This window comes from Pelophylax lessonae, assembly GCF_965119305.1.
Source record: "Pelophylax lessonae genome assembly, chromosome: 1".
Taxonomy (NCBI): domain Eukaryota; kingdom Metazoa; phylum Chordata; class Amphibia; order Anura; family Ranidae; genus Pelophylax; species Pelophylax lessonae.
Window position 1 is genome coordinate 303,105,196 of NC_138768.1, and position 21,040 is coordinate 303,126,235.

The window sequence follows — 21,040 nt, forward strand, 5'->3', positions numbered from 1 at the left end:
CAGCCTAGCAGGATAGGACATGGAGTAAACTATACCCCAATTTTGAAGCGGTCATTTGATTTCAGCAAATGTAGCCCATCGTTTTTGAATTTCTAAAGAAAATCCAAAAATGATACTCACATTTTCAAACTGAAAAGGTCTCTTTTGTCTAGCTTTAAGTAGAATCAAGTCTCTGACCTTGCAGTTGAGCAGTTTGGCAAGCAAATGTCTAGGTGGTGCACCTGCTGACAGAAGCTTGGCAGGGACTTTATTACCTGTTGTACTGCAAACGCTAAAGAAAAGGTTGTGTCTGGAAAAGTAGATTGCAGCCATGTTTTAACAAAGTCCCCAGGGTTCTGTCCCTCTGTTCTTTCTGGCAAACCCACCTGATGTTATTTCTCCTCATATGATTTTCTAAATCATTGGATACCAAAAAGATATTGTTTTTTTAACTGCAGAGACTCGACTATCCTTCAGGGTAGAAAGCCTTTTTTCAATCTCAGCGACTTGATCACAAATGTTTTGTGTATCTTGTCTCAGAAGGCCGATGTCTACTTTAATTTCCTCCATTTTTCCTATTAGTGTGGTGTTGCACGTGGTATTTGCCGTTAGGGGCTGAGAATTTACCTGCTCCAGGATCAGCTTGGAAGTCATGTCGGCCTGTGTGTTACTGATGATTTCTGTATGTCTGGAGCCAGGCCTGCTCCAAGTGTGAGGAGGGCTGAGTGCACCTATCTTGCATGTTTGGACGAGCAAATACTCTGAGGTGCTCCATCCTTAAAGACTGACTAACCTCTACTCATATTGATGGCTGAGCGTCTCCATGATCCCTGTAGTCAGTCAGGAGAGTGGGAGCTGCGTGTGCAGGATAGTAGCAGATTCTGAAGGTAGTGAATAGCGTTCCCTCTAGTCACATCTGGCCATCTTGGCAGTAGCCAGGACCCCTTGCTAGGGGGTGTTTTTCAAAGTGTTTTTTTCAGGAAAATAAAGCATGGAGCGATAGATGGATTGGTGAATTTGTTTTAAATATTAAAAATGAATTTAATAGCATTTGTGGTACTCGGACATATTGTTTTGCTTTAAAGAACAGACTCTGATCATTGTTAGGAAGCTGCAGCATAATTGTCTATAATAATGCTTTCCAAAATAGCATTCATTGGCTTAATCAACTAACAGTGTGTTGGCAGATCCTTTCATTTTGATCCTATATCTGTCAGAATGCTAGTGGCCAGGGCTCTGGTAGGTTAGGAGTGCTCTTTCTCCCAGGGATTCCTACCCTGAAACAAGGTATACGAATTATACTTGGCTGTAGAAGAGGTTCTAAACAAATACATTAGCAACTACAAATAAGATGAATCCGGTATACTGCGTATAAGTACTGCAGAGACTAACAGTTTCATATTAATAAAAATATTTTACTCTTTATAAAAAGGATCAAGCATTAGTTCACAAACATGAAGACTTACTTCCTCCAAAGTTGCATTCTTCTTTTTCTTTAACTGCAAAAAAATAAGCAATGATCATGAACAGAAGGATGTTTTTTACAAACTGGTTGAAAGAAGGACACAGTGGCCAACACAGACAATGTGTCTTCCAGGAATTTTGAAAATGAGCCCTAAAAATATTTTTATAAAAACAGTAACGGTATTGTAGTTGATCTACTGGCAAGGTAATTAAAATAAGCAAGGTGGTACTATAGCAAAGGAGTACAAGCCTAAACACAGCTGTTAATTCTTGAGTTGTGCATTTAAGTTAATAAAGGGTTCCAACGCAGTCTGAGGTTTAAAAAAAATCCCAGAAATAATCCTTTGTGATGACTTGATAATGTACTCCCCTATCAAAATTCTATTGTGACGTACTACATGCATTGTCTCTACTAATATTATATATATATATATATATATATATATATATATATATATATATATATATACACACACACACACACACACACACACACACACACACACACACTGCAAGTCTTCCGTGTATTTTTGTATTGTATACTACAAACTAAAATCTGTTAAAAATATTGAATGGCCACCAATTATCCCACTTCTTACAATCTCTTTCTAAACCCCAATATTTACTCAGGGACACCTTTTAAACAGATTTGCCTAACTGCTGGGGCGATGCATTGATCCCTGTGCTTCTCATACTAGTTCTAGGCAACCATTGTGTGTGCTTTATCATTCTGTAGTAGTGTCAACTACATAAAGTATACGGCACGGTGTTCTGGCAGTAGTATGGGTCAACTTCCTCTCTTCTGCCAAAACTAAAATCGAGTCAGCCTGAATGCTTCTCTACCATTCAGGAAAAGCTTTGCTTTTTTATCAATGAATGCAAGACTTCTTCTGTTTGGACAAGGTGGAGAGGTAGGCTGATGATTTCATGATTTCTACAACGGCCATTTAAAGGAAGACTTGTATTCACTGACAACAATACAAGGCTTCTCATGAAAGGAAGCATTGGGTTAATTGATTTAGTTCTGGCTACTACAGTATGATACAGCATACAAAGCAGCCAAATCAATTAGTAGTGTGTTTGGGTCAGCTTGGCACAAAAACAGTTTAAAGTGACAGAAAATCTGGAATTCAGCTTTAAAGCATAACTCCTCTTTTGTTGAGAAAAAAAACATTCCCATCTAGATGATCTATGTACATTGCAAGGATTTTAACAACCTTTGTTGCAGATTCCTACTTTTTGTTATTCTGACATAATCCCTGTTTGTTAGTCTGTGCTGAGTGTATCTAATGGGAGTGGTTTCATAATTATCAATCAGCTGTGGAGCTGCAGAGCACTAATGAGGAAATCTGCTGGGCCTGCATCCCTTTAGATTTATTCCCAATTAGGAGTATCTCACCAAAAATGACATTTTTGTTCCAGGGGATGCCTGAAATCTGACTTGTATCTTAGGCAGACTTCTGGGAAAATCGGGAAGCCAATCACACAAGCAGGAAATTATGTTTCTGGGGTGTGGTCAGTACACATTCTGTGTACAGAACAACTCCAAGTAGCAATATTGTATTCCATTTTCAGAAAATTACAAAGCTGCAGATTGAAAAGGAAAAGGTACCTTTTCATAACATTCAATTACAACATGACTTGTGTCGCAATTGTATAAGCTATTTTATTTTTTCTTTATTTGCTATTTTTTTCCCTATGAAAGTGGAGTTACCCTTTAAGCTTTGAAAATGAAAACTAGAAACTGCTCAGTTGCATACACAGCTGGCCAAATCTTGTAAGATGTCTCGGATACTAAAATCATTTATTACTAACCTACAACATTACATACATAACCGTGAGACCCATTAAAGGCATTGTACACTTTCATTTGTTTTAGTGTATTAGTGTAGTTTTATTCCCTGCACTGTTTTTACCTCATCTTGTAATGATAGGCCCACATGTTGTGGCCAGAGGTTGTAGTGGCATAGCTGATGGATTCCCCCATGTCCATGTATTGCTTCAGCTAGCTGGTGCAACACCTAGTGCATTACCCGTGGTCACCGTATAAAATATTTTATTAAAATGCCAAATGCATACTCACAGATGAGAAGAATGTAAAATCGCATTAAAAGATTCCACCACACATGGAATGGAACACATCCTTGTAGATGAGACAGCTGACGCGTTTCAGGAGTCAAGCTCCCTTCATGAAACATGTTAGCGGTCTCATCTACAAGGACGTGTTCCATTCCACGTGTGGTGGAATCATTTAATGCGATTTTACATTTTTCTCGTCTGTGAGTATGCATTTGGCATTTTAATAAAATATTTTATACGGTGACCAGGGGTAATGCACTAGGTGTTGCGCCTCCTTTTCATTCTTTTATGCATCCCAGTTGGAGTTCCCCCGTCTGAGGAGAGCAGAACGCCGGTCTTCCCCTTTGGAGTGAGCGCTTGGCTGAATTGATTGTTTGGATTCAGCTAGCTGGTCCTTATGCACCAAGGTGACAGGAAAATTTAGATTTTTCCTACAGCTTACCTGTAAAATTAATTTCTCGGAGTACATCATGGGACACAGAGCAGCCACATTCTTTACTATCTGGGTTATACACCACCTATAGGTGAAGGGACACTGGCAACCAATTAGGACAGGAAGTCCCCCTATATAGAACCCCTCCCATACAGGAAGTACCTCAGTTTTGTAGCAAGCAATAAACATCCCAGACAAGATGGGAGGGACCTCTCTGTCCCGTGATGTACTCCAAGAAATAGATTTTACAGGTAAGCTGTAGGAAAAATTCATATTACTTTATCGTACATCACAGGACACAGAGCAGCCATGTCCATTACTATATGAGACTTCCCAAAGCAATGTGCTTGAGGGGAGGGGGACACTATAGAAAACACCACCGCGCACACACAGACTGCAAAAGATCTACATAGCTGCCTACAGAACACTGCTGCCACATGCAGACTCCTCCTGGGTCCTAACATCCACTTTAAGAATATAGTGAACGTATGTACCGAAGACCAAGTAGCAGCCTTGCAAATGTGAGCCATAGAAGCTTGGTGGCGAACTGCCCAAGAGGCATCTACTCTTCTGGTAGAATGTGCCTTTACCAGAAAAGGTGGAAACGTCCCTTTTAAACCATACACCTGGATAATAACCTGGCGAATACATTGAGAAATTGTAGATTTAGATGCTGCCTGCCCTTTCCCGGGCCCTTCTGGCAGTACAAACAAAAGGTCGGTCTTACAAATCTGAGCTGTCCATTTCAAATAAATCTTGAATGCACGTACTACAATCGAGAGAATGTAATAACTTCTCCTCTGCTGTTTAAGGATTTGGAAAAAAGGAAGCCAGTATAATGTCCTGATTCAGATGAAAACCTGGGTGTGGATGTAGAATCACCCTATCTTGATGTAAAATCAAGAATGGCTCTTTACAAAAAAGAGCCGCTAATTCTCATACTCTCCTGGCTGAAGTCACTACAACCAAAAAGACCAACTTTCTGGTCAAAAAAAGCAGAGGAATATGCCGCATGGGCTCAAAAGGCTGTTTCTGTAAAACTGCCAACACCAAATTTAGATCCCAAGGACACAATGGTGGCCTCAGATCAGGGAAAGCTCCTATGAAGGAGTCACCAAGGCATCCACTCCGACTGCGAGTGGATCCCTGGTCCTGGACACAACTTTTTTCAACTTGTTGTTGAACCTGGATGCCAACAGATCTACATCTGGGACCCCCCAGCATTGGCAGATCCATGCAAAGATCTCAGGGTGTAGGGACCATTCCCCCGGAAACATCTGCTGGCGACTCGGAAAGTCTGCCTGCCAGTTTTTTATTCCCGGAATGAAAACCGCCAACAGGCATGGAACAAATTTTTCCACCCAGGATAGATTGAGATTCATCTCCCTCTGGGCTGACTGACTCTTGGTGCCTCTCTGATGGTTGATATAAGCCACAGCCGTGGCACTGTCGGATTGTGCCCTGACAGTGTAACCAGGAAGTCTGGGCGTTCAGTACCTTAATGCCCGCCAAACTGCTCGGATTTCCAGGATATTGATGGCAAGACTCCTTTCTACCCAAGACCACTTTCCTTGGACAGTGGTTTCCTCCAGAACCGCTCCCCAGCTGGAGAGCCTGGCATCTGTAGTCACTACCTTCCAGATTAATGGAAGAAAGGATTTTCCTCTTTACAAATTCCTGGCCATCAACCACCAACTTAGACTCTGACGTACCCTCGGTGCCAGAGACATGCACAAATCTAAGGCCTGGATCTTTCTGCTCCAGGCTGACAGAATGTTGTTCTGGCATGGACTTGAGCATAGGGAACTGCTTCGAATGAGGACACAATCTTCCCTAATAACCTTATGCAAAGACGTACAAAAGGATACTTTTTCCCTTCTTACAGACCAAACCAAATCCTTCAGGTCTAAGACTTTTCTTGAAGACAAGAATACTTTTGCCTGTACTGTGTCCACAAGGAAACCCAGATATTTAAGACGCTGGACCAGCTGTAATGCTGACTTTGCCAAGTTCAGAATCATGCCCAGACATTCTAAGAACTGAACTGTCCAGAACACATTCTGGCTTAGAGCAAAATCTGATCGGTCTATTAGTAATAGATCATCTAGATATTCTACCACTGCTATTCCTTGAGACATTAGAGCCACCAATACTGAGGCTAGGATCTTTGTGAACACTCGTGGAGCTGTGGCCAGTCTGAAGGGCAGAGCCAACTAAAAATGATGGTTTTCTACTGCAAAGTGTAAAAACCTTTGATGGGCCTGAAAGATAGGCACGTGAAGGTATGCATCCTTGATGTCTATGGATGCTAGAAATTCTCCTCCCTGCAGAGAGGCCATGATTGAACGAATTGACTCTATACGGAAAGTGCGAATGTTTAGAAACTGATTCAGAGCTTTGAGACTCAGTATAGGTCTCACGTCTTCCCGTTTGGCTTGGGGACTACAAAAAGCTTTGAGTAAAAACCCCTGAATCTTTTGTCCTCCGTAATTTCTGTAATCACTCTTTGAGACCGTAAATGGTCCAGAACCAGAAGGAGGGATCTTCCTTTTAGATGATCTGCAGGTATGTTTGACTTTACAAACTGAGGATGAGGTTCTAGTTTGCACCCCTGCGAGATAGTGGAAATAACCCAGTTGCCCTGAATTATTTCTACCCAGACCTCCGAGAACCATAGCAGCCTTTTCCCCAGCCAAACGGGTGGGGTTGCCTCTTCACAAGGCAGATTAAGAGCTAGACTTGGTAGGTCTCTAGACCCAGGGTTTCTTCTGCCCTTGACCTGAAGACCTGATTCTAGATCCAGATGGCTAGGGCCGTCACAACTGCCTGGGATTAGAAGTACTGGGAGTCTGAGTGTTGGAAACCTTAAAAGAAGGATCTTTGCTTTTCCTTTTAAACTAGTAGCAATGTACTCTTTCCCACCGGAAATCTTTTGGATATATTTATCCAGATCATCACCAAATAGGCGTTCCCCATGAAAGGGAAAGCCAGCCAGCAACTTTTTACACAGTAATTCCACGGATTATCTTTTTAGCCACAGGATTCTGTGCATATGAACTGACAAAAGAGCAAACAGTGGTATTTGCTGTATGCAGTCTTTAAGAGCATCTACTACAAAACACAAAGTTTGAGGTAGGTCTGCCAAGTCTTTCACAGACTCTCATTGAGAAGGAACTGTCCTGGAAACTCGTTTAATATGGTCTTTTAAAGTCTGACAAACTCCGATAGCTGCCACTGCCAGCTATATTGCAGACCCTGCAATAGCAAAGAAACTTTTAAGCAGAGTCCAACTTCTTATCAGCTGGATCTTTAAAAACCTGGTCATTATCCACAGGACAAGTGAAGCTTTTGTTAACAGAAAAAATGTCAGCATCCACAGTAGGTATACTCCATTTTCTTATGAACTTTTCCTCCATAGGATGCAACAAAGAAAACCTTTTGGGAAGAACAAAAATCCTATCAGGATGATCCCAATCAGCATACATTATCTGCTCCGAGGATGTAAGGGAGAAGCCTGAAGTCTTTGAGAATGGCGCAATGAGCCTAAAGAGGAAAAAGAGATTTCAGACATCTCTAAAGGAGGTCATTTAAATCCAGACCGGACCATTTCAGTGAGAGACTGAATTAACAGTCTCTGGGATTGAGAGGCCGAGAATGACTCCTCAGATCCTGACTCCCCAGAAGTGGAAACCTCAGCTTGACCTTCTACAGTAGGCATCACTAAATGGCGGACCAAGTACGGACCGAGTCAATGTTCCGTCCGGCCCCGCCGTGGTCATGCCATTTAGGATCTGCTTTTTTCCCTCCGCCGCCTCTGCCTGCTAGCGCCGTGGTCTTTACAAAGCTGACGTCGAACGGGGTAGCACAGCAATACACGGAGGGCGGGGTCTGGCCCAGTTAACTGATTGGTTGCTAGAACAACCCTGTATTCTTGCAACCAATCAGTTAACTGGGGCAGATCCCGCCCTCCTTCCATCCCTTTGCTGCACTTCCGATGTCAGCTACTGTGCCCTGTATAAGGTAGGACAGGGAAGAATGCACTGCTGCTGATGTAAAGGGGGAAAGAGGGGTGATATAAAAGAGGCAGGGCAGAAGTGTAAAGGGAGTTATATAAGGGGGAAGGGGTTCTACAAAGAGGGTGAGGACAGAAATGTGAAGGGGGGCTGGAGACTGCAGTGCGAAAAAAAGGGAGGTGAGCACAGTAATGTCAAGGAAGGGGGGGGGGGGGGGGTTATAAAGGGAGTGAGGACAGAAATGTTAAGGGGGGGCTAGGGACTGCAGAGTGAAGGAGGGGTGCGATAACATGTGTGAGGACAGTTATGTGAAGGGGGGTGCTATAAAGTTATGTGAAGGAGGGTGCTATAAAGGGGATGAGAACAGTTATGTGAAGGAGGGTGCTATAAAGGGGGTGAGGACAGTTATGCGAAGGAGGGTGCTATAAAGGGGATGAGGACAGTTATGCGAAGGAGGGTGCTATAAAGGGGATGAGGACAGTTCTGTGAAGGGAGGTGCTTTAAAGAGGGTGAGGACAGGAATGTGAAGGGGGGTGCTATAAAGGGGGTGAGGACAGAAATATGAAAGGGGGCTGGAGACTTCGGTTCAAAAAAAAAGGAGGTGAGCACAGTAATGTCAAGGAAAGAGGGGGGGGTTGGGGTTATAAAGGGAGTGAGGACAGGAATGTTAAGGGGGGGCTGGGGACTGCAGAGTGAAGGAGGTGTGCGATAAAATGTGTGAGGACAGTTATGTGAAGGGGGTGCTATAAAGTTATGTGAAGGAGGGTGCTATAAAGGGGGTGAGAACAGTTATGTGAAGGAGGGTGCTATAAAGAGGGTGAGGACAGTTATGCGAAGGAGGGTGCTATAAAGGGGATGAGGACAGTTATGTGAAGGGATGTGCTATAAAGAGGGTGAGGACAGGCATGTGAAGGGGGGTGCTATAAAGGGGGTGAGGACAGGAACGTGAAGGGGGCCTGGGGACTGCAATGTGAAGGAGGGGTACTATAAAGGGGGCGAGGAAAGGAATGTGAAGGGGGGGGGGGGATGATATGAAAGGAGCTGGGAACTGCAATTTAACCTCCCTGGCGGTATGATTCTTTTGGATTTTAGGTGCTGAAAGCGGTACCATTATTTTGCCTGTAATTCTTGTGAATGAGCAGCCCAAACCAACTGTATACATTTATTATAATGTATACAGTTGGTTTGGGCTGCTCATTCACAAGAATTACGTATATAATTCACGTGCACGACCACATGCACGCCAATCGTGTCATGATACGCCCCTTCCCGGCTCGCCACCGAGGGCGCTCCCTGACCTGGAGCCACAGAGAGGACGAATGTGCGGGCGCTTGTGCGTCTAGGCGAAAACCTGCATGCCAAACAACATGGGGTGAGAGCAGAATGTTTAAGCTAATAATGTGCGCTTTGTCACAGCTGATACACCTACTGTCTCAGGTAAACAACATAGGGTGAGAGCATAATGTTTAAGAAAAACAAGGTGTGCTTTGTCATAGCTGATACACCTACTGTCTTCGGTGGAGACCTAAACATGGCACTCGGTATGTTATTTTAAAGGGGACAGTGCATAAAAATATTTTTTACAAATATTTTTAAAGTGAACTTAACATTCCTGCCGCAGGATTCTGCTTAAAACAAGAATCCAATCTTCACCCATCACGGCAGGTTTCTGTCACTTGTCGACCATCAAGGACTGGGTCCCCTTGTTTTTGAGGGGCCACTCCCTTGGACCTGTAGAGCACCCTGCCGGAACGCCTTGGGGGTTGGTTTTTACCAAGGGTCCGGATCCCAGGGTCCAGTGCCTAAAAAGGTCAAACCTAATTTCTCCTTTACTGAGGCTCAGGTGCCATCCTTTTAGTCTTCCACTTTCGGATGGATCTGATTGCTAATCCCCTCAGATTCAAAGATCTTGATCGGGGTTTGTAGCATAATCTTCTTTTTTCTTCTTTGAAAAAAAACATAAAAACATAGAGAGCTTCTCAAATCCTTGACCATCACCTTTAAGACACTAGCGAAAAAACAGAGGTACTTCCTGTTATATGGGAGGACTTACTGTCTTAATTGGTTGCCAGTGTCCATTCACCTATAGGTGGCATATAAGCCAGATAGTAATGAATATGACTGCTCTGTGTCCCATGAAGTAAGCTAAAGAAACTTTCTGTTCCGGGTCTCACAGTGTCCAATGCATGCTTCGCATACTTTTGTGTTGCAGCACAAATGCAGGAGTGCAAATATGATAAAACACAACGAGTGTGCTCTCTTGGTGTTCGTTAACAATGTACACCTTATGCAGGTTGAAAACACAATGTGCAGGTAGTAATGTTTACCATGTTTTTAAACGTTGGAGTAAGCTACATTCGTTACTAACCTACAACATTACCTTTATAACTGTGAGAAAGTCAATGTAGCTTATATTTTAGGATTTAAAGACACACCGTCACATTAACCATGCAAGGCAAAAGTGACAGTGACCCTGCAAAGGCCCCCCCTATACATAACTCAGCAACGCTCCCTCGTCGCACCTTCCCTCCCCTGCAGTCAACACTGAAATGATGGGTGTCTGTAACCAGCGGAAGCAGTGAAGTCACTCCCCCTGTAATGCAACGGTGCTCTTGGCTGCTGACCCTCAGCACTGTTACAAGAGATGTGATCACATGCTACTCCATACCAGTCAGTGCCAGGTTTTGTTCCTTACCGCAGAGTGGCAGGGAAGGCAAGAATAATTAGGTTGGAGTGGGGCCTTTGCAGGAAAACTTTGCCCTGCATAAGCAAGCTGACAGTCTCCTTAAAAATTAAAATCCACATTCAAACCTAATGTGATAGTATATAAGTATATAGTTCATTTTATATTTTTTTATTAACTTTTGTATTTACTTTTTCTTGATACTTTTGATCTCATGTGTAAAATATATTACTGCTACAAATAAAGTAAATTATGTGAATTTATTTATTTTCATCTTAGATCTTACCGTTTTATTGTCACCTGACGACTGCTTTGCATCCTGATTTTTGGCAGATTCCTTGCCTTCTTTCTTGGAGTATTTGCTCCAAGCTTTGGCCTTCAAAGGATCTCCAAATGATTTACAGATTTCCACCTTTGAAAAATAACACAGTTTTTACAAGGAAAAAGTTACTTTCACAACAAAAACAAATGTGTTCAGTACTTGCATAACTCACAGATACGCGGGATGTGTCAATGAAGCTTTTGTTGAAATGGTGGAGTGCTACTTTGGCCTCTTCTTCTGAGCCATAACCAATAAAGCCAAACTTTCGGAATTTACCATCCTTTGTAAATTTAAGGGAACAGTCTGTTAAAGTCCCAAATGCTGCAAACAGGTCTCGGAATCTGTCTTCTTTCATCTGTAGGAAAAGCAGCACAAGGAAAAAATAAACATGTATTACATACCTCAAACATCACCCACACCAATGAAGAGATATTGAACTACTCAAAAAGTATGCACTGCTGTCATCAGCATAGCTGATATTTCACTTGTAATGTCTCCTCCACACTATACAACAGCTCTGGTGGTGCTTGCAGTGCGCCTACTGATGCTGTTGACATCTGCAGCCTGAAGTCATGTTGCTCCCAGATTCTGCCCCAGTTTCAGAGTCAGCCATGATGGCTCTGATGAAGAGGGGTCTCCCTTGAAACTCGCCAGCCCCGAAGGCTCTGATGAAGAGGGTTCTCCCTTGAAACGCGTCAGTCCCATGGCTGATGCAAAACACAAATAGCAGCAAAATCTTGTTTGCAAAAACGTACAGCAAAAAGCACTACAGAAACAGATCAAATGCAAACTGCATAGGTGTGAGCCGAGCCTTATGCTGGCCATAAACGTATAGATTTTCAGACGAGAATATTCATACAAAAAATTTTTGTACATTCGCTGAATAAAAGAATGTCGTTTGAAAATTTCACTTGCTTTTAGTTTAGTTTTAAAATGAATGTAATTTCTGACCGAAAACCACTTACACTGTCTGAAAATCCCTTTGACCAAGAATGTTTCTATTCTGCTCCTTTGAATTTTCCTGTGGTCAAAAACGAACGTCGATTTGACCCCACTAACGACTAGAAGATCGAACGAACCTTCTTAAATTGAAAATTTTTTTGATGAAAGACAAAGTTTTTGTATGGCCAGCATAAATGACAGCAGGCACAGGTAGCTTTGACCAAGCCACCTGCCTATGACAAGGGAGTCTGTCATATATTACAGTTCTATCCGAAAAACGGCAAATGAGTCTTGCATTTTTTTTTTCTTTAAATAAAAAATGTGATCTGAGGGTGATGATATTTACCAGATTCAACCTCTGATAGTATATACAGTATATCTCTTCTGTCTGTTGTTCTCAGAGTGGATTAGAGATTTTGCTCCCTAACCATATAGCTGGTTATTTACATTTACCACTGCATAGAGATATTTAGGAATAAATTGCCTTTATAACTTTACACACTCCTGCACTCTGTACGTTACACACTCCTAACTCCTGCACTCTGTACATTACACTCTGTAGGTTACACACTCCTGCACTCTGTACGATACACACTCCTGACTCCTGCACTCTGTACGTTACACACTCCTGCACTCTGTACGTTACACACTCCTGCACTCTGTACGATACACACTCCTGACTCCTGCACTCTGTACATTACACACTCCTGACTCCTGCACTCTGTACATTACACACTCCTGCACGTTACACACTCCTGACTCTTGCACTCTGTACATTACATACTCCTGCACATTACACACTCCTGACTTGCACTCTGTACGTTACACACTCCTGCACTCTGTATATTACATACTCCTGCATGTTACACACTCCTGACCGCTGCACATTACACACTCCTGCACTCTGTACATTACACACTCCTGCACTCTGTACATTACATACTCCTGACTCTTGCACTCTGTACATCACACACTCCTGCACTCTGTACATTACATACTCCTGCACATTAAACACTCCTGACTCTTGCACTCTGTACGTTACACACTCCTGACAGCTGCACCTGCACGTTACACACTCTTGACTCTTGCACTCTGTACGTTACACACTCCTGCACGTTACACACTCCTGACTCTTGCACTCTGTACGTTACACACTCCTGCACTCTGTACGTTACACACTCCTGCACTCTGTACATTACACAATATTGCACGCTGTATGTGGGTCTGACAATTGAGCATGCACATCGGAAAACAATTAGGCACACACATCACAGTGAAGGTGGCACAATTAGCAACGTTCCCTTGGGCATTGGGTGGCCTTGTCCCAGAACGGTTGTAACCCGTCCCTGGCTTTAGATAAACAGTAATTTAAAGTGACAGTAACATTTCTCCATGATTAAAGCAGAAAGCGCACACTTTCCCACTCAGCAGGAACATATATTTTATCAGGCTACTGGTGGCATCATGACATATTAGCTACCTCCATCCATCTAACCCCAGGTCAGCCCTCAGCCAGGTATAAACTATGTTACACTGATATGTGAAGCGAGCTAACTAGAGAGTTGTACAGATTTAGCTCTGTGTTTACAACGTAGAAAATTAACATCTTAGGATAATACACTGAGCCACACAGCTAAAATGATGTGCCGAGCACAGAAATAAGCCTGCATCTAACATGAAGTGAGCAGACAGGAGCCAGCTGCACGCTGGTGTACTTGGACACAGTGCTCGGTTACATCGCTACAACAGAGATCGCACTAAGTAATCACAGCTGTAATACATACCCCGTTAGGGAGATTCTTTATAATTAATCGCGACATCTTAATTGATATTGCTGGACACTCTAACTAGCTTCACGTTGTGTTTCTGGGCGCCGCCATCTTGGTGAGGATCACGTGACTGAGTGCGCGCGCAGCACTTGTGTTTGGTTCTCAGGCAGGGCTGAGGAGATTTGTAAAACGGTGCCTGTGTTCTGTTGGGGGCTGGCCGCCCCATATATTCTACTACACGGACACCTACACTCCATTCCCACCCACTTCATGACAATTTCTGTTCCAAGTAGTATTATACTAATTACTTAAAGGAGGATATCCCTATAATGGGAGGCTCTAAGCTGTAATCACTCACATTTGCTAAAAACTTCTGGGTCTTGTGACTTATAGTAAATTCTCATTGGCTGTGATTTCAGAAAATAATGTTGGCTATGAGTGAATAGTGATCATTATAGAAAATCAAGCCTATGGAAAATTGATGGTAATATCCTCCTTCCACACCCCTAGGGTTTTGTGTTTAGAAACGTCCCTCACGCTTCTATTTTTTTTTGGCGTGGGGCTGGTACTGAGGAAACAGGCATAGTCCGTCCACATCAGTGCTTTTATTTACCTGATCTTAGGTGAACTGTACTGCACACTGGGCAGTGGCGGTATTACATTAAATTGCTCCCCGGGCAAGTCTCCCTCCCTGCGCCCCCCCAAAAAAAAAATAACATGACAACATAACAATAAATGCAGAGTGCCACAGCATTGCCCCCAATAAATGCAGAGTGCCACAGCAATGCCCACAATAAATGCAGAGCGCCACAGCAATGCCCCCAATAAATGCAGAGTGCCACAGCAATGCCCCCAATAAATGCAGAGTGCCACAGCATTGCCCCCAATAATTGCAGAGTGCCACAGCATTGGCCCCAATAAATGCAGAGTGCCACAGCATTGGCCCCAATAAATGCAGAGTGCCACAGCAATGCCCCCAATAAATGCAGAGTGCCACAGCATTGCCCCCAATAAATGCAGAGTGCCACAGCAATGCCCCCAATAAATGCAGAGTGCCACAGCATTGCCCCCAATAAATGCAGAGTGCCACAGCATTGCCCCCAATAAATGCAGAGTGCCACAGCAATGCCCCCAATAAATGCAGAGTGCCACAGCATTGCCCCCAATAAATGCAGAGTGCCACAGCATTGCCCCCAATAAATGCAGAGTGCCACAGCAATGCCCCCAATAAATGCAGAGTGCCACAGCAATGCCCCCGATAAATGCAGAGTGCCACAGCAATGCCCCCAATAAATGCAGAGTGCCACAGCATTGCCCCCTTTCAATGTAGAGATGCCAGCGTGCCACCTTTCAATGCAGAGCGCCAGCGTTCCCCCCGCAAGCCCCGTCCGTGCACTTACCTCACTTCTCTTCAGTTCAGTCCCTGGATTCCCCGCGTCTCCTCAGTCCTCCCGCGGCGCCTCCTCCTCGGCCAATGGCGTGGGGTTTGCCTTTCAGCCAATCAGGAAGTGGGAGGACCCCCTCCCTGATTGGCCAGGAGGAGGATCAGTGTGACAATAGCGAATTTTCATTCGCTATTGTCACACAATGGGCGGGCTTGGGGGGGAGCAATGCTCTGCACCTCGGCTGCCACAGTGAAATTATTCAAAGTTCCTCGGGCGGCCCGGTACCATTTGATTCCTCCGCAGCCCGGGGGTTGGGGAACACTGTCATGCCGCCCCCCACGTGTCATGAAAAAATGGCGCTCCGGGCGGCTTCCCCGTTCGCCCATGCCTAAAACCGCCACTGACACTGGGAAATCGTGACCATCTCAAGACCAGTTGTAGGAAAAGAATTAGCCGCACATCCAGGGATTCCAATAGGTTTCAAATACCTTTATTTCCAAAAAGTTGCAAGTGATGACACCAAAGACACCAGCATAAAGTCTCGTAGACGCGTTTCACACATACATCTTGTGCTTAATCATTACCATTACCATATAATGATTAAGCACAAGATGTATGTGTGTGTGAAACGCGTCTACGAGACTTTATGCTGGTGTCTTTGGTGTCATCACTTGCAACTTTTTGGAAATAAAGGTATTTGAAACCTATTGGAATCCCTGGATGTGCGGCTAATTCTTTTCCTACAAGTGTTCCCACGGAGGCGGGCCGGGGCCAGCACTCTATTGGATATCCTATCTCCTGGCAATCACCACACAATATACACCTGGAGCAGTGTCTTTCTTTTCTTCAATCTCAAGACCAGGCTTGAATTTACTCTGCCTAACTTCCATGACCGTTGAGGTCGAGCTTCCCCCAGACTTCCGTGTGTTCAGCGATGAATGGGGATTCCGCTGGGCTAGTGCTTATGAGCATTGTCAGCCATTGACTCTACCTGTCTTGACTCTACCTGTGCTATTATCCCGCATTGTGCCTTTCACCTGTGACAAGATCTTATGGACCAGTGGTTCTCAACCAGGGTTCCGTGGAACCCTAAGGTTCCTCCAGAGGTTTCTAGGGATTGATCTTTTTAGCTATCTGGAAGAAGGTAATTCTTCCCAATGTTCACAAGTGTAATGCCTCGTACACACGCAACGATTATCGGCCGACCGATCATCCGACTTATGTCCAGTGTTGTTGTGTTGGTTGGAATGTGCCTAGACTGCACACGAATTTTCTCGGCTAACAAAAATCTACTTCAGAAGTGATGTCATGTGCTGGTTTACTTTCCGTGTGTTTTTTCTTCTCTGAGCATGCCCATTCTTGCTCATCAGATTTTTGTCTGCCGAAATCTGTACTGACTGACAGAAAATCGGCCGTTGTGTTGACGGCCAACAAAAATTTTATAGCCTGCACACCAGATGTTATTCGGCCGAAAAGTCGGAGTCGGTTGTCGAAAGCATCATATTAACAAGGAGAAAATCGGCCGATCGGACGTTGGCCGAAAATTCCCGGCCAATAATCGATGCGTGTGAACGAGGCATAAGGAGCATTCATCCCACTGACCATCATACTAATTTTTAATGCGTTGTAAATATAGTCATTTTTAGCAGGAGTTCCCTGAGACCTGAAAATTATTTCAAGGGTTCATCTGTGTTGAAAAGGTTGAGAATGGCTGCTATAGACTGTGGAATGTCTTACTAGTGTTGCCAAGCTTCAAGTCAGTGATTAATTCCATTCATTGCTTCATACAGTACCCATCATCCAAGAACACTTAAGAGGTTCCTGAAATTTATTTTGCAACCAGGCTAATTTTGCATGGATACCAGTAGTGGACACTAGTGGCACTTTTCCACTGCAAGTACCGGCTTGGCTCTACTCGGCCCTGCTTGGCCCGGTTTGGTTTTCCACTGCATGGTACCGCATGGTATGGTGTTGGAACGGTTCGGTACGGTTTGGTATGGTTTGCTTTTCCACTAAAGTAGTACTAAAGTAAGTGGGTGGGATAACAACGATTCTCTGACCAATCAGTGGCTAGTAGTGTAAACAGTCAAGGCTGCATGCAAAGGATTGTGGGATATGGTACCGGTACGGCCCTCTTATGGCGCTTTTCCACTGCATGGAACCGAATGGTTTGACTCACTTTTGTGCTTTTCCACTGCTGGTACAGCATGGTACGGTGTAGGAACGGTACGGCGGCGCTTTTCCACTGCATGGAACCGAACGGTACGGCTCTCAAAAACAGTAATATCTCGATTGTGGTTCCAACAGGTACCATACCCGGTACCATATCCCACAATCCTTTGCATGCAGTCACTACTAGCCACTGATTGGTCAGAGAATCCCACCCACCCCGATGTTATCCCACCCACTTAACTTTAGTACTACTTTAGTGGAAAAGCAAACCATACCGCACCGTACCGAGCCGTTCCAACACCGTACCATGCGGTACCAGCAGTAGAAAAGCAAACCGGGCCAAGCAGGGCCGAGTAGAGCCAAGCCGGTACTTTCAGTGGAAAAGTGCCATTAGAACCACAACTGAGGTGGTACTGTTTTTGGTACTGTTTAGAGAGCCGTACCATTTGGTTCCATGTAGTGGAAAAGCGCCGCCATACCGTACCGTACCGAACCGTTCCTACACCGTGCCATGCGGTACCAGCAGTGGAAAAGCACAAAAGCGAGCCTAACCGTTCGGTTCCATGCAATGGAAAAGCACCATTAGTCACAATATTAACATTGTTCAAATACTACCCATTTCTCATTGGAATATGTCTATGAGACTGCTGTACTTTGATTTATTTTAGCCATCTCAGGAGCGCTCAGGAGTTTACTTACTCTGGGTACTTGGTCTACTTGGGTGATCGTCAGGTCAACAGTAGGGGGATCTGGTTCTTGACCCGCGGAGACCCACACTTCTGGTACAGTGGGCTGCACCATTATTATTATTATTATCATTATTTTTATCTCCTTTGCTGTGGTCACTGTCGGTCATCATTTCCAAGGTGGAACCTCTTTTCAATATACAGCCACTAGCTTTATTTACATACACATTCTGTGGTCATTTAGTATGACTGGGCTGTGAGCATGTGAGTTTGGCGCTGATACTTTGGGTTTCAAGACAACATTGTCTTTTTTTTGGTATGGTGTGTGCTTCCTTTTGATATTTTTTCAGCATAATGTTTTGTTTTTCAACAACACATTTTTGTAACTTGGTACTCTTTGACTTTTGGTCTCGTTTTTGCAACCATACCCCAGGGACTCACATATATGGTCCTTTAGGTGGTTCTTCTTGCCTGCCTGTGTTTTTTAATATACTTGTTACGTTGTCCATTGAGCCTCACTGTTTATTGATGCAGTGATTGGATAAGTTACAAGGGTATCTATATTTTGGATACTGCTCGTTTTTTATTTTTTTTCTTTTGCTAAAAAACAAAACAAAAAAAAATTTTGAAAAAAAAAATATTTTAGTTTCTGACAAAAAATTTAGTAAATAAGTAATTTTTCTCCTTCACTGATGGGCACTGGTGAGGCGGCACTAGTATGCCGCACTGATAGGCGGCACTGGTGGCAGTAATAGGCGGCACTAAAAAGCAGCATTGACTGGCATCACTGACGGGCACAAATTGGCATCACTGCTGGGCACTGTTGGGGCTGCACTGATAATCAGGGCACTGATTACCTGTACAGGTCTCCCCTGCAAGGAAATGCTGCTGATCTGATCTCTCTGTCAGTGTGAGGCGAGGAAAGCCGATTACCAACAGATTTGTCTTTACATGTAATCAGCTGTCAATTGGACACAGCTGATCACATGGGTAAAGAGCTATCATTGACTTTTTACCAAGATCGGGCGCATGAGAGCGGCGATACTGGAGCATATGACATCATCCCAGAATGAGAGAGTGCATCCCGCCTGCCATCATTTGACTATACAGCGGGAGGGAGGTAATTAACCCCTTGGTGCCTGGCGTGCGCATATATGAGGCCTCTTGGTGGATGTGCCTTGACGCTGAGTGGCCGCATACATGTGGCCCTGTGTTGACAACCTACCGCTCTGAGAGCGGGCTCCCAGCAGTAGCCAGCGGGGATCAGTAAACTCCCGATGCATACTTGTGATAGGGAGCTTTCCGGTTATGTGACAGCCAATCACAGTAGTCACATGACCCGAATGCCCTCCTCTCGGCTTTTAGAAACTTTTAGAGGGCTGGGAGGTGGTCGGCGGGAAGAGGTTAAGCTGGCCATAAATGGGTAGAATTTCAAACAAACATTTTTAGGAAAAGTCTCATAACAAATTCTCAAAACATTTGAATATCGAAAGATTACATTTGCTTTTAATATTTTGATTTTGTAACGAAAGGACCTGACCGAATGAAAGCCACATACACCAGTATAAATTAATTTGTTCGAGAAAAATTTTCCACCCTGCTCCTTCGCATTTTCTCGTCACTGTGGTCAAAAAGCGAATGTTGATTTGACCCCACTAACGATTAGAAAATGATTTTCCTAGGAATCTTCTCTCAAAATTCTACCATGTATGACCAGCTTAAGTGTGGACTTCATGGGATTAGAAAAGGAAAGTTGTGGTAGGTATGTTATCAGTTTTTTGTTTTTCTGATATCTTCATGGCATCACACACACACAAAATAACTAGCCGAGACAAATGAGGGTTGCAATGAATTTTAGGGCAAATAAACACCATGTGTGGTGACAAATGTTTTACCACATGGTTATATGTCTGTCACCGCAGGGACACACAGGAAACAATTGTGTTCTTTGTGTGCCATTCACACTACAATACAGCCTAGAGCTGTTCTGCAGTGTACTGCCACAAAATGCAGACAAGCTGCTTTTTATCGAAGTGCATCGGATCCAATAGCACTGCAATGTCAGGCAGTGCAGTGCATTGCACCACCTGATGTTGCAGTGAATGAAGTGTACCTTTTGTAGACTTAAAATAAAGCTTGTACAAAACAACAACAAGAGGGACAGTGAAGTGCGCTAAATCGTGCACAACACTGCCCCCTAGTCAGCTGCTGGCAATGCAGAGTGGCCCAAGTGCTGAATTGCTCCAACTGCTCTGCAATTTGACTGAGGACCAGTGTGAATTGGCCCTTAAAGCGGACCTTGCAAGGTTCACTTACCCTTTCACAAATGACCTACTATATGGGCTATGTGGGCTCCGACATTTTCATGCACTAATGTTCTCTGGCCTAAAGCTCCCAGGGTTTTCCCACACCGGGGAGGCTGCAGGTAGTGAGCACAGCAATGCACTTCTGTTACTGGCTCTACACGTTTGTACTCATGTGAATGCTGATGCTGTTTTCCATCACACAAAGTACATCATTCCACAAATGCATCATATGTGCATGCTCAGATAAATGCTGGAGCAAAAGAGGACAGGCATTTACACAAGTACAGGCATTTACAGCCTTGCATTTCTATGGCCAAATGTATGCAACGCCTTCGGCTTCTCAGGCCCAGGAAAATGCCAGGAGTTAGGCAGTAATTCTTGATGCGCCTAAATGTGTTTGCAAAATTGGCTTTAGGAGCGTTTTTTTAGCCCCCGTTCACACTGGTGCGACTTGTCATGCGGTTTGATCTCCCTTTCTTTCTCCTGCCCAGCACCAGGATGGGGGCAGTGCTGGGCAGGAGAGGGGTGGGTTTACTGAAAGCTAGGCTGGATTTCTCACACAGAGACAGACAACCATTTCAGGAAGATTCTAAGAGCTGCCAAATTCCGCTCTGCAGGCAAGCCGTTGTTGGCAAATTGTCTCGCTCAGATTAGACTTTCAAAGCTAGACAATCAGCAAGCCTGAAAATGAATAATATCAAAGTTAAAAATATTTAGCATACTAATCAATTTTCAATTTTAACTGGAATTCCACTTTAAGGGTGTTTCAGCCTTCTTATTGGATCTTTCATTGACATTGCTTTACAG

General features: G+C 44.0%; 1 protein-coding gene across 1 annotated transcript in view; it reads right to left on the bottom strand.

The window, feature by feature from the left end:
• Positions 1 to 13,813, bottom strand: part of RBM19 (RNA binding motif protein 19) — a 148,705-nt gene extending 134,892 nt beyond the window's left edge. Inside the window, exons 1-4 of the mRNA XM_082253230.1 lie at positions 13,700 to 13,813; positions 11,146 to 11,328; positions 10,938 to 11,063; positions 1,446 to 1,478 (exon numbers count right to left, since the gene is read on the bottom strand). Coding sequence (XP_082109356.1) covers positions 1,446 to 1,478; positions 10,938 to 11,063; positions 11,146 to 11,328; positions 13,700 to 13,735 — 378 coding nt within the window. The 5' untranslated portion in view covers positions 13,736 to 13,813. The remainder of the gene's footprint in view (positions 1 to 1,445; positions 1,479 to 10,937; positions 11,064 to 11,145; positions 11,329 to 13,699) is intronic.
• Between the last annotated feature and the right edge of the window lie 7,227 nt (positions 13,814 to 21,040).